We start from the raw sequence: 15,178 nt of genomic DNA, 5'->3' as shown, positions 1-15,178 counted from the left end.
CCAAGATGGCCACCACAGCTAAAAATAGAACATGGGGGGTAAAATTCCGTTTTTGGCTTATAACTCAAAAACCAAAGCATTTAAATCAAATCTGACAGAGTAAGATTGTTGATCAGGTCAAAATCTATCTGCCCTGTAATTTTCAGATGAATCTGACAACCTGTTGTTGGGTTGCTGCCCCTGAACTGGTAATTTTAAGGAAATTTTGCTGTTTTTGGTTATTATCTTGAATATTATTATAGATAAAGATAAACTGTAAACAGCAATAATGTTCAGCAAAGTAAGATTTACAAATAGGTCAACATGACTGAAATGATCAATTGACCATTTAAGGAGTTATTGTCCTTTATAGTCAATTTTTTAACAATTTTCATAAAATTTGTAAATTTTTATTAACATTTTCCACTGAAACTACTGGGCCAAGTTCATGTGCCTAACTATGAACAATGATCTTACTGAGTCTAGTAAATCCACTTTTATTTTAGCTTGCTGAGAATTCGAATGAAATAACATGACATAAATATTAAAAAATTAGATTACTTAAACTCAGAAAGGTTTTAATCATTGTAAGGCACATGCAAATATAGAACTACCATTTATCAATTAGTGTATACATATTGGTATAAAACACTGTCTCTATATTGCACAATTTAAAAAAAATATAATTCAATTTTATTTATACAATTATTATCACAAATTCATAATGGTCTGCAATACGCAGTCATTGGATAACAACATGTATGTTATTTTCTCTAATAAATTATTTAAGTATATATCCTTGACTGGTAAGTGATGCACAGTAAGTCCCTATTGGAATTCAGATAACTTGACAATATACAGAATCTCCAAAATGAGCAAAATGTATCTAGTAAAAATAAAATGGCAGTTATTGTATCTAAGTATGTTCAATTATCATATATAGTTCTTTTGTTTGCTATTACTTACTAAAACAATTATATAAGTTAAAGTCATCAAGAATGGTTAAAAGTATATATAAGTGTACTCGTATGAAATTAAAGTAAAATTATCAGTATAAATTTTACAGGCCATTGAAAGATTTGGTGGTGAACAAATGAAGCAGGAGTGTGATGATATGAAAACCAAACCTTTAGATTCAACCAAACAAGAAATAATGATGGACATCAAACATTCAAATAATGAAATCCGTGAGCTAAAAGAATCATTTGAAAGTCTGAAGCTGTCTCATACTGAAATCATAAAATCCCGTGAATTACTTCAAGAAAATCATGCAGTTGTGACAAAAGAAATAGAAAAGATAAAGACTTCCCAGAATGATCCTATTCCTAAGAATATTAGAGGTAAGCTGCGTATGAAGTTACCTGTTGCACACTAAAGCCAAGATAGAGATTTACTCTTTATTCCTCGATTCCATGAAGGACACGAATTTTCGTTCTATGATTGACTCAGTTAAGCAAGAGCCACATGTCACTATAACATCATAGATTCACGATCACTGACAATTAAAGGAAATTTTTACTGTTATAATCCAACAATTTCATCTTGGATATTATGTTGCATGGCGAAATTCATTAGAATACATGTGCAAAGAAAGAATGTTAATAGTCAAAGCAGGGCTGTAACTACATTTAGGCAAATGCCTCATGTTAGAAATTTAGAAGAACAAAAATTGCCAATGTTAAATTGTTTTCACAGAAAGTTTCTAGCAAGAAGCAACTTTCTCGTTACTCTTTTGTGTTGCCCTTGCATGTTATTCGTGATCCATGTTTCTATTTTACTTTTAGTTTTCAGAGTTGATGGTCTATTGTTTGTACTTCTGTGTCTGGGGTTTGTCTTTTGTTCATTTATTGTCCTACCTATAACTATATATAGTCTGAGTGTTGATTTTCATTTGTAAACGTGTGGTTTTGCAATGTCGCATATATACCCACCCATGTCCAGATATTGTGCAAGAGAATATTTTAAGAATAGATGATGCTACAAGAAAATGACAAGACACAGAAAAAAATAGTTGTTTCTGAATGAGAATTGAACTTGATATCAAAGAATACAAAACTGGCTTTTTAGCTCACCTGGCCCAAAGGGTCATCACTTGGCTTCGTCGTCGTCTGTATACTTTTAGAAAAATCTTCTCCTCTGAAACTACTGGGACAAATTAAACCAAACTTGGCCACAATCATCATTGGGGTGACCTGACATACCAACCAAGATGGCAGCCACAGCTACAAATAGAACATAGGGGTAAAATGCAGTTTTTGGCTTATAATTCAAAAACCAAAGCATTTAGAACAAATCTGACATGTGGTTAAAATGTGTTTATCAGGTCATGATCTATCTGCCCTGAAATTCTCAGATTAATCAGACTAAAGTTTGTAAAATTACTGCCCCTGAATTGGTAATTTTTATGAAACTTTGCTCTTTTTGGTTATTATCTTGAATATTACTATAGATAGAGATAAAATGTAAACAGCAATAATGTACAGCAAAGTAGGACCTAAAAATAAGTCAACATTACCTAAATGATCAATTGACCCTCTAAGGAGTTATTGCCCTTTTTAGTCAATTTTCAACAATTTTGAGATAATTGTAAGCAGCAAGAATGTTTAGAAAAGTAAGATCTACAAACATTTCCCCATCACCGAAACACAATTTTGTCTGTGTCCTTTGTTTAATATTCACATAGACCAAGGTGGAGCCTCTAGTTTTGTAGATAAAAATAGAAAGCTGACATGGTTTAAATTAAAGTAAGGTCACCAATTTCCCAATATCAAATAATTAAAACAAAAATAATGTATTGCCATATGAACTTTAACATTGAATGGTTAAAGCTGCATTAAGTCATGTTCAGACCCTTTAACAGAAGATAAAGGAATATGGAGTAAATGTGCACAAAACCTAATCACACACAAAGTCAATGCATAGAAAAAATACTAATGATCAATGGTCAAAGTTGCTGGAGGGTTCTTCAACAATAAAAGAATCATTTATACCAAGATGGTCCCTAGTGTCGCTTTAAGCAGTACTATAGTACTTAAAGCACTTAAAGTATAATACTGCACAGTCACTATATTTAAATCAGTCATAAAAAAATCACCAAAGTCTAAGCACAAGGCGAGAACAGACAGACAGATCCAGTATTAATGATTATGAGAATTAAGATTTTTGCTTTATCCTACATAATCAGTTCATATAACATAAAAGTCTTAAATTATAATGAATCTATTTTTTTGCTCTGAGATCAGAATTTTGTGGAGAAAAATAGCTAAAAAATAATTTTCAAAGTCAGAAAGAGTCGGGGGAAATACTCAGATTGCACGATTTTGCCTTATTTTTCTCAGATATGATAGCCAATAAGACAATTTTCAATCAAAAACAATCTTGTAATTGATTATAGGTCACCATTCAACCATGAACATAAGATAAGATTTTGTGAGTAATGAAAATTCCTAAGGTGACAAAATGTGATACAAGTTATTATTTAGTTACTTAATAATTTAACCTTTTTATACAACAACAAAACATTATTAATTACATAGTGTATAAAAAGTTAAATCACAAAAATAGTGAACTTAAAGGAAAACCAATTCAGAAAATCCATAATCATATGGCAAAATCAAATAACAAAACGCATCAAAAAGGAATGGACAAGAACTGTCATATTCCTGACTTGGTACAGGCATTTTCAAATGTAGAAAACGGTGGATTAAACCTGGTTCTGTAGCGCTAAAAGAGGGACGAAAGATACCAAAGGGACAGTCAAACTCATAAATCTAAAACAAACTAGACAACGCCATGGCTAAATATGAAAAAGACAAACAGAAAAACAATAGTACACATGACAACATAGAAAACTAAAGAATAAACAACACGAACCCCACCAAAAACTAGGGGTGATCTCAGGTGCTCCTGAAGGGTAAGCAGATCCTGCTCCACATGCGGCACCCGTCGTGTTGCTTATGTGATTACAAATCCGGTAAATAGTCTAATTCGGTAGGTCAAATTCATGAAAGAGAAAGGGATTGTTGTTACGACGTAAGGAACATATCCGATATCATTTGTCAAACGGTTATTCCATAACGGTCAACCAACTCTTGATGGCGTCCGTAAAATTTACGAAGAGATGATTTCAACTTCACCATTTGGAACTCTTGGTTTAATAGCTTCCTTGTGAGCAGTAACCCTCTATCAAGAAAATCATGATAGGAAATGCAAGCACGGATATACCGTATCTATTGGGAAATATATACCCCGTATGCAGGTGCTGCTGGAATGTTGCTACTAATAAATGGAAAGTTCACAATTGGAAAGCTGAAATCATCTCTTTTGTCGTAAAGTTTTGTCTTCAACCGACCCTCATTGTCAATTTCTAGATGTTAACCCTCTCACTTTAATGACAGTCTCATTAAATTCCGTTATATTTACATTGATGCGTTTAATAAACAGACATAATAAATAAAATAGTCAAAATATGGGTACATCAGTCATCATCTTATAACAATTTTAAAAGGAACAATTTAAAAGAAAATAAACACATCGACTATCTACGAACACATTGATTGATATGAGTGTCCTAAAGTGACCTAATATGATATAAACGGGATCAGTAAATTCCATACTGACTCCACTACTAATTGTGTATAGAAATAAGCCCCGCCTCCACCCTGATGCTTTTAAGAAATCATATTCCTAGAAATGTATAGGAGGTAAACATAAGTTAAATATTGCTATCATGTTGTAGTCGTAGTGGTAGTCATAGTCTGAAGACATTTGGTTTCCAGCCAATAACTTTAGTATCAGTAATTCGAAATTTCACTGCCAACACAAGGTTTATGACCACAAAAGGAAGATTGGGATTGATTTTGGGGTTTATGGCTCTAACCATTAAGGAATGATGGGCAAATCAGGGGGAAAAATTACTTAAGTACAAAACATGATTAAAAAGCAGTGTAAGGGAGGTAATTCTAACACAACATGGTTTGAATTACTTCTCTAACACTGCTTTTAAATTATGTAAAAAGACATGTTGTACTTTCTTGAGGTGCATGATTACCTGTTATTTTTTTTTAGAATGTACTATTTCAGTTAGTTCTCAAGATTTTAGAAATTAAAGAGAAAATTATATAAATAGGGATTAATTCGCAACAGCATAGTGTATTGCACAAAAGCAAAAAAATAAATATAAATTTAAATCACATAACCAATTCAATATAAAAAAGAAGATGTGGCATGATTGATTTTAGTTATTCTGTGTCAGAAACGTATTATGTTTCAAATATTAAATAACAAGCCAAATTTAGACCTGTATCATATAACCTATGCCTAAACTGTTATGGTTGTACCTCTGGTGTCGTATCCTGCTGCACCTGGTGAAGCAATTTATTAACTTTTTTGATTCAGGCATCAATGTTGTGTTTTCTAGACAAAATGCATACGGTATATATATACAATAAAATATGGCATACAAAATTGAAGTACTGGACCTTGGTATCTCTATTGAGTTTTACTAAAGACGATTCACAGTTTTATGTTTTGAATGATAATACCTAATTGTTATCAATATCTTTTATACAACCACCAAAAATTGGTGCGTCATATAATACTATCATGTCGTCGCTGTCATTGTTCGAAGAAACATTTAGTTATAACTTAGTTTTAATGAATGGATCACAATCCAAATTCATAGCTGTATCAAGCTTGAATGTTGTGTCCATACTCATGATATTTGCCCCAATTGTTCAGGGTTTGACATCTGTGGTTGTATAAAGCAGCACCCTGTGGAGCACCTGGTTTGTTTTATAAACTCAACAATGTTCACTTATATTTCTAGATCAGATGAAAAATAAAATCGAAGACTGGGAAGAGAAAGATAAGATGTTTGTGTCTACAAGAGCCAGCGATTATGTCATACAATGTTTACAGAACAACAGTTGTTTGACTTTAACTGGTCCATCAGGAGTTGGAAAATCATTTATTGCAAGACACACAGCACTAGTTTTACAGAAGGAAGGATACGAAATAATACCTGTAAGAAAACCATATGACATAAGAGATTATTATCAACGAAAGAAAAGGACAGTCTTCATTGTAGATGATATATGTGGAAATTTCACTGCCAACCAACTACAAATTGATACCTGGGAAAAACTTTTACCTTGGATTTATACAATTATGACAGACAAATATTGTAAGATTATTGTATCTTGTAGGTTACAAGTTTATAGAGATAAGAAGTTTAATGTATTAGCACCTTTTAAATCCTGTGAATGTAACTTAATATCAGATAAGTTATGTCTTACATCTGTCGAAAAAAATAGCATAGCAAAAGCTTTTATAGGTACCGGAGCAGATGATATTGATGAATTATCACACAAAAGTGAGTTCTTTCCACTTTTATGCTCTTTATATGATAAGGGGGAAAATGGAGATATCAATGAATTTTTCAAAAATCCGTTTGAAGTCTATAAAAAGGAATTAGACAATTTAAGTAGGCATGGGGATGAAGGGAACTATAAAATATGTGGTTTGGCCTTATGTGTTCTCTTTAATAATCATCTGAATGAAAAATGGTTCCAGTGTAAAGTGATAGATGAACAAAGCTTTAGACTACTAGAAGACACATGTGATGCTTGTGAAATCGATAGAAGTACATCAAAGATCAAACTGATGAAAGCACTTGACACCCTAGATGGTACTTTTATACATAAACACAATGGCATTTATAGTACTGTACATGATAAATTGTTTGACTTCCTTGCTCATTATTTTGGTCAGAAAATGATTGAATGTTTGATAGATCATGGTGATTGTAATTTGGTACATGAACGTTTTACTTGGCAAACATCACAAGATGTCAAGAAAAGTCAAATAGACTTTATTATTGAAATACCAGATGATTATTTGAATTCATATTTAGAAAGATTTGTAAACGACTGGTCAGCAGGAAATGTGACGTTTGTTTTCTTTAACAATATTATGAAAATACCATCATTCCGACAAGAGTTATTACAGTACTTAAAACAACTGGATAGATCAAAACAAGAAACATTAGCAAATTCCAAGGATACAGTGCTGCCGAAAAAGGCATGTGGATCAGGTAATACTCCATTGGGAATGTTTTGTTATTATGGTTATACTGATATGGTAAGGTGGAAGTTACAGTATGATGTGGATGTTTTGTACACCAGAGTTGATGGGGATGAGAGGACTCCTAATGTTGATCTATGTAATGATAGTGGCATAAGTCCTCTTTTAGCAGCAAGTCAGAATGGACATACAGAAATAGTTAAACTACTATTAAAGAAGAATGTTAATGTTGATCTATGTCATCAAAATGGTATTAGTCCTCTGTATGAGGCATGTTATGTAGGACATACCGATATAGTTAAGTTACTGTTAGAGCATAATCCTAAGGTTGATCTATGTGACGATGTTGGCTGTAGTTCTCTGGTATTAGCAAGTCAGGCTGGATATACTGAAATAGTAAGGTTGCTGTTAGAGAAGAATGCGAACATTGATCTTTGTACCAATGAAGGATATGGTCCCCTGTTAGTCGCAAGTCTGAATGGACATACTGATACAGTAAAGTTGCTATTAGAGAAAAATCCAAATGTAAATCAATGTCAAAAAGATGGTGTAAGTTCTTTGTATGAAGCATGTTCTAAAGGACATACTGACATGGTAAGGTACCTTTTGGAGAATAATTCTGATGTTGATCTATGTAGCAAGGATCGTATAAGTCCTCTGCTATTAGCAAGTCAGAATGGACATACTGATATTGTCAGGTTACTGTTGGCAAGGAATTCTAAAGTTAATATATGTAGCATTAATGGTATTAGCCCTTTGAGTAGGGCAAGTCATAATGGACACACTGACATAGTAAAGTTGCTTTTAGAGAAGAACTCTAATGTTGATTCATGTGGGAATGAGGGCTTTAGTCCTTTGTTTTTAGCAAGTGAGAATGGACATACTGAAATAGTGAGGTTGCTGTTAGAAAAGAATCCTAACACCGATATATGTTCCAGTGAAGGTTGTAGTCCTTTGTTAATGGCAAGTCAACAGGGATATACTGAAATAGTAAGGTTACTTTTAGAGAAGAATCCAAATGTCGATTTATGTGACAAAGAAAGCAGGAGTCCTCTTTTATTAGCAAGTCAGAAAGGACATTTTGAAATAGCTAGGCTGTTGTTAGAAAAGAGTCCTAATGTTGATCTAAGTAACAAGGATTGTTGTAGCCCTCTGTACATGGCAAGTCATAAAGGGCATACTGATATAGTAAGGTTGCTGTTAGAAAAGAATCCCAACGTTGATCTGTGTGACAAAGATAGTAGGAGTCCTCTGTACATGGCAAGTCAAAACGGACACACTGATATAGTACGGTTGCTGTTGGAGAAGATTTCTTCCGTAGATTTATGTGACAAGGATGGCTGTAGTCCTCTGTTTATAGCAAGTCAGAAAGGACACACTGATACAGTAAAGTTGCTCCTAGAGAAGAGTCCTAACGTTGATCTATGTGACAAGGATGGCTGTAGTCCTTTGTGCATGGCAAGTCAGAAAGGACACACGGATACAGTAAGGTTGCTGCTAGTGAAGAGTCCTAACATTGATCTGTGTGACTATGGGGACCGTAGTCCTCTGTTATTAGCAAGTCAGAATGGACATACTAATATAGTGATGTTACTGTTAGAGAAGAATCCTAATGTTCATCTATGTAACAATGATGGCTGTAGTCCTCTGTTATTAGCAAGTCAAAATGGACATTTGGAAATCGTAAAATTGCTGATAGAGAAGAATCATAACGTTGATCTATGTAACAATAATGGTTGTAGTCCTTTATTAGTAGCAAGTCAGGTTGAGCATACTGATGTAGTTAAGTTGCTGTTGGAGAAAAATGCTAAAGTTGATCTATGTGACAAAAATAGCTGTAGTCCTCTGTTATTAGCATGTCAGAATGGGCATAGAGATATTGTTAATTTGCTGTTAGAGAAGAATCCTAATGTTGATCTATGCAACAATGATGGCTGTAGTCCTTTATTATTAGCAAGTCAGAATGGGCATACTGATGTAGTAGAATTGCTGTTGGAGAAGAATCCTAAAGTTGATCTATGTTGTTATAAAGGCTTTACACCACTAATCACAGCATGTGCCAATAACAACACCAGCATAATAAAGCTATTAATGCAACATAAACCAGACACCAATGCCCAGACATATGATGGCGGTAGTGCTTTAGTTTTCAGCGCATGGAATGAAAACATAGAAATCATACAGTTGTTATTAAAAAACAATGCTGACTGTAATATATGTGCCCATAGCAAAACGTTTATAACTGATACAACTAAAGACTGCCCAACACTAGAAGAAGTAAAACAGAATTGTTTTAACATTCTAACAAAAAATGCACCATCATTTGTCACAGATTATGTCAGAAAGAAGTCAGTAGATTACGCCTTCGATGTGGTGGCTGGCTGTTCTCCATTACACTATGCTTGTTTTAGGGGAAACATAGATGTAGTCCGTTGTCTTCTGGACCACAAGGCAAACATTAACATCAAAAAAGAAAATGGAACAACCCCGTTATTTTATGCATGTGAAGTAGGACATGAGGATCTAGTGGATTTCCTGTTAGATAAAGAAGCAAATACACAGATGTATAGACGTGATGGGAAATCCCCCTTAAGCATTGCAAAGGATAATGGGCATCAGCATATAGTGTTGATTGTAACTGAATGTATGAAGAAGGAAAATAAAACTTCTTCCTAACTCTTTGTTCTTTCATCTAAAGTTTGTTTGCTTGTTTATTAACATTCAAAGGGAAGTTGAAAAGTTTTTTATTGGGTATTTGTTTTAAATCTTTATATTTATACTACTATTTATTCTGTTTCGTTAGTCTTTAGTTTTAAAATACATGTGACGATTTGGTTTTCTTTTTCATTATTATTACATAGAACAGAGGAAACCAGTTTGTTGATTCTAATGAATAGCACTGTCCCAGACTTCGTCAACATTGTAATTTTATCATTAACTTTCTCATTTTCAATTACCGGTAAATTAGATATGTCGTAGGTCACATTTGTTTCTACTCAATGTGACAGGTTTGTTGTTGTCTTAATCATTGTTAGTTGGTTTCAATTCTAAAAGTTAAATATTTAACTGATTGAAATTCATACACTGTAACCAAATTGTAAGTGTGTTACTTGGGTTCATGTTTCTCTTCTATATGTATTTTTCATATATTTTGAAGACTGTGTGCTAATATGGCTAACCCCCAGAATTCTTGTTCGGTTTTGTGGTGTTAGTTTACTGTTTACTTCATGTAACTTGTAATCTGTTGTGGCTCTCGTTTTTTCCATTATCGTTTTATCATTATTTTTTTTGCTGTGTTCATTTCTGTTACTCTAGATCTATCCAAGGAATAAAACCACTAATTATTAATATCGCTGTTGTGAGCTTTGTTATATTCTGCTATTTCAATCATTCACATACTAGTTATTTTGCTTTAAGATTTGAAGTGATAGTCATTATCTTACCTAACTTGTGCTAAAATTGTTTTATTCCCTGCAATCGTTCATAAGATCACACTATAAGATTCTGAAATTCGATAGATAATAATGCAGATACTACATGCTTATCTGAGCAATAGGGTAGATATTCCATCTTATCTTATTTCTATTTTTCAAGTGCTTCAGTTATCATTTGATTCCAAAATATTGTAAGTGTATAGTTATATGTAGGAACTATTTCATTTAATGTATGCACTTCTTTCTTGTGTGTTCTTTCTGACTTGGCTAGAAATCTATACTTCTTCCATCATACTCATATGAGAATCTTGACAGAATTTATGATTCATATATATATATATATATATGCTGTTTCTAAGAAGTAATACAAATCCTTTAGTAAAGCCATCCTGTAGAAAGTAGCAACTACTTAGCACAATTTGTCTAAATAAGTTATCAAGACTTGACATAAGTGTTCAGTAATATCCAACAACCTCATTTGTACAACACATAAATACAGCGCCTGTGTTCTTAAAAGATGTGAGAAATGTCAACAAAAATGTGACTCAATAAAATTTCAAAATTATCCGACCAAGTGCATCTATAATCAAGAGTAAACTACAATTTGCTAGTTCTTAACTCAGAGATAACTAGTCAGGGGTGAACAAATTTTATGGAATGCACATTATCTTCTTATGACTTCCTCATTATTGACTAAATTGATTTTTCTCCCTCTAAATTCAAGCCATAGTGATGCTAACTTGGCTGTGGCAACTTCAACTTATTTATATTTTTATTTAATAACATTTAATAACATAAGGAAGAGCTTTAGATCTAGAATTATGTAGGTATAATATCCTTTATTTTACAGCTATTTAAATGTTATCTTTAATGCTTTATATATATATGCATAAATATACACTAAAAGTTTTTAATAATGGACATACATTATTTATTTTTGTGTCTACTTTGATTTGTTCTCCCTGTGTTTTACATGTTAAAAGTAATTTTTGTTTTATATATCTTGCATGTCTTATGTATGGGTAAAATCTTAAATCACTTTGTAATTCTTTTTAACAAACAAATTGAAGATGCTATATATGTGTTCAAGAAATCTCGACACAAAAGATGTGTCTTATGTATGGGTAAAATCTTAAACCATTTTGTAATTCATGTTTACAAAAAAATTGAAGGTGCTATATATGTGTTCAAGAAATCTCACCACAAAAGATGTGTTTCGGTTTTATACCTAAAAAATGTGTGTTAATTGTTTTATATATACAAAAGTACAAAAATGTGTGTTTGTTTTATATATACAAAAATACCAAAATACGTTTTAGTTATAAACGTACCAAAATGTTCATGACTAATTGTTTTTTTTCTAATAAGATTTTTTTGTGAAATGAGCCATTTCTTTTCTTTGCTGCTTTATCATTTGTTAATCTAGTTAATGCATCTAAAGGGAATCTATTTTCAAAAGAACAGCTGTTATTGTTTAGTTCGTATAGTTTATATTGTAATATTCATATATAGTTTATATTGTAATATTCATATATATTTTATATTGTAATATTCATATATATTTTATAGTGTAATATTCATATATATATTATATTGTAATATTCTTATATAGTTTATATTGTAATATTCATATATAGTATCTGTTGGAAATACATTTTCAACATGATTGCTATGACTGCTTTTAAGAAATACACATGACAAAATCAATCTTTTATTATTTTGGTTTGAATTAGTAAATTACAATTATTTTATGCATTTTATTTATTTATATAGAATATATTTTATTGATATAATGTATCTGTAAGAAATAAGTTTTCAACATGATTGCTATGAGTGCTTTTGAGAAATACCCCTGTAAGGAATTAATTTTCTTTGTGACCTCTTATTTGATTTGAGGTGTCATTTAACAAAATTTAATCCTCCTATGTTTGATGAAGTTATTTATTGAGCAATACAAACTACAGTATGTAGTTAAACTCTTACAGATATTTGAGGAATGACTGTAACATGTTTTATGTCTATGAAGAAATAACATAAAAATGTGGTGTACACTGAATAAGTTTAATCCTCTATGCTTGTTATTTAAAAGTGTGTACCACATATTTTATGCTATTTCAAAAACAACAAAAATGTAAATGATACATTCGTTATAATTTGCTTCTTAATTCAGTTTTTAAGGAGAAAACCATGAAAAAAATTTGATAGACCAATTTTAGCCAATCAGAAAATATGTTGTATCCTTAGTTGAATTATAACAAAATTAATGTACATATTATGTCATTATGTGATTTATACTGTAAATTCAGAAATTAATGCTTCCACTTATTATTGCAATTTTGTCATTTTGGACTAAAATGTGATTTTAATTTTTTGCACTATTGTGCAAAATCCTGTTCAATTCATATAAAAAAAATGCAAGTTTAAATTATTGCAATTCTAAACCTGTCACATTTTTCGCATAATAAAGACATCACAATAATTTCTGAATAAACAATAATGATTATAAATATTGTTTTTATTATTTTTTTTATTGTTAGCTCACCTAGCCCAATGGACCAACTGAGCTTTTCTCATCACTTGAAGTCTGTCATCCCTAAACTTTTACAATAATCTTCTACTCTGAAACTACTGGGCCAAACTTAATCAAATCAGGATTTTTTATAACCCTTTTGGTTTTTTTTTAGCAAAAATCATAGAAAATAGAGAGAAAGTAAACAGATTAAATTTAATGCTCCAAAATAGATAAATAAGTCTTGTAATCTATAATGTTGAAGAGTGTCCTTGTTTGATGTCCAAATACACCAAGGTGAGCGATTACATATTGTTTACATTGTATTAAAAGCATGCATAGAAATATATTTTGTTGATATAATAATAAGAAAATAATAATTATAATAAAATTATTTATCAATATTTAATGTAGTTTTATTGACTTCTTTCCACTTAAAAAAGTCCTTTCAGATAATGTCATCTTTTGTGCAGTGGTTTTAAACAATTTTTCATGGAAATTCATGAAAGGTCATGTATTCATCATTTTGAGTTTGCAGTTTTGAATTTACCAGTAGATACATTCTAACAAATCTGCAATAAAAAGGTGCATTCAACTTTTAATCAAGTTGCTACAAAGTCAAACCCTGCCTATTATATGACCAAATCTGTTCGGCAGTTTTAGATTTCTGGTTTCAAGACCAAATATTGCAATACATGTTTAACAATTTAACAAATTTGGTTTGATAACGAAAAGTCCCTTAACAAATGACAAAATCAATACTTAAACACATCAAACGAATGGCGAACAACTGTCATATTTCTGTCTTGGTTCAGGCATTTTCTTAATGTAGAAAATTTAATTTTATCAAATCTGGGTTTTAAAGCTTTATAAAAAAGAAGATATGGTATGGTTGCCAACGAGACAGTTCTCCATAAGAGACCAAAATGACACAGAAATTAACAATTATAGGTCACTGTAGCTTACTTTTAATTTGTGTGGTTGTTGCGTATAATACAATTTTATTGACAGAACAACTTTTTTGACAAAATAAACAGACATATTCTAGCGTTTCTCGTTTTTAGGCCAAGTGAGTTTTTCTCATCACTTGCCGTCCGTCGTCCGCCGTTAACTTTTACAAAAATCTTCTCCTCTGAAACTACTGGGCCAAATTTAACCAAACTTGGTCACAATCATCATTGATGTATCTAGTTTAAAATTTGTGTTTTTTTACCCGGCCAACCAATCAAGATGGCCGCCACGGCTAAAAATAGAACATGGAGGTTATTACTCAAAAACCAAAACATTTAGAGCAAATCTGACACGGGGTTAAAATTGTTTATCTGGTCAAGATCTATCTGCCCTGAAATTTTAAGATGAATGGGACAACTCGTTGTTGGGTTGCTGTCCCTGAATTGGTAATTTTAAGGAAATTTTGCTGTTTTTGGATATTATCTTGAATATTATTATGGATAGAGATAAACTGTAAACAGCAAAAATGTTCAGCAAAGTAAGATTTACAAATAAGTCAACAGGACCAAAATGGTCAGTTGACCCCTTTAGGAGTTATTGCCCTTTATAGTCAATTTTTATCCATTTTTCGTAAATCTTAGTTAACTTTTACAAACATCTTCTTCTCTGAAACTACTGGGCCAAATGTTTCCAAACATAGCCAGAATCATTATTAGGCTATCTAGTTTAAAAATTGTATTTTGTGACCGGGCAAAACAACCATTTGCCGCTACAGCTAAATAAAGGCAACAGTAGTATACCGCTGTTCAAAACTCATAAATCCATGGACAAAAAACAAACTCATAGAGCATAGGAGTAAAATGCAGTTTTTGGCTTATAACTCAAAAACCAAAGCATTTAGAGCAAATCTGATCTGGGTTAAAATTGTTTATCTGGTCAAGATCTATCTGTCCTGAAATTTTTATATGAATCGGACAACTCGTTGTTAGGTTGCTGCCCCTAAATTGGTAATTCTAAGGAAATTTTACTGATTTGTGTTATTATCTTGAATATTATTATAGATGGAGATAAACTGTAAACAGCAATAATGTACAGCAATTTAAGACTCAAAATTATGTCAAAATGACCAATATGGTCAATTGATCCCCTAAGAAGTTATTGTCCTTTATAATCAATTTTTAACAATTTTCATAAGTTTGTAAATTTTTACGAACATTTTCCA

The 15,178-nt window shown here is 31.7% G+C and overlaps 1 protein-coding gene across 1 annotated transcript in view; it reads left to right on the top strand.

The window, feature by feature from the left end:
* The window catches only part of LOC134695114 (ankyrin-1-like), a 36,439-nt gene extending 24,244 nt beyond the window's left edge, over nucleotides 1-12,195 (top strand). The window contains exons 4-5 of the mRNA XM_063556307.1: nucleotides 1,046-1,319; nucleotides 5,807-12,195. Coding sequence (XP_063412377.1) covers nucleotides 1,046-1,319; nucleotides 5,807-9,738 — 4,206 coding nt within the window. The 3' untranslated portion in view covers nucleotides 9,739-12,195. The remainder of the gene's footprint in view (nucleotides 1-1,045; nucleotides 1,320-5,806) is intronic.
* The last annotated feature ends 2,983 nt before the right edge of the window (nucleotides 12,196-15,178 follow it).

The sequence above is a fragment of the Mytilus trossulus genome, chromosome 13, assembly GCF_036588685.1.
Source record: "Mytilus trossulus isolate FHL-02 chromosome 13, PNRI_Mtr1.1.1.hap1, whole genome shotgun sequence".
In the NCBI taxonomy this organism is placed as follows: Eukaryota; Metazoa; Mollusca; class Bivalvia; order Mytilida; family Mytilidae; genus Mytilus; species Mytilus trossulus.
The sequence above is the reverse complement of the archived record's forward strand: the minus strand, read 5'-3'. Positions and strand labels throughout refer to the sequence as shown.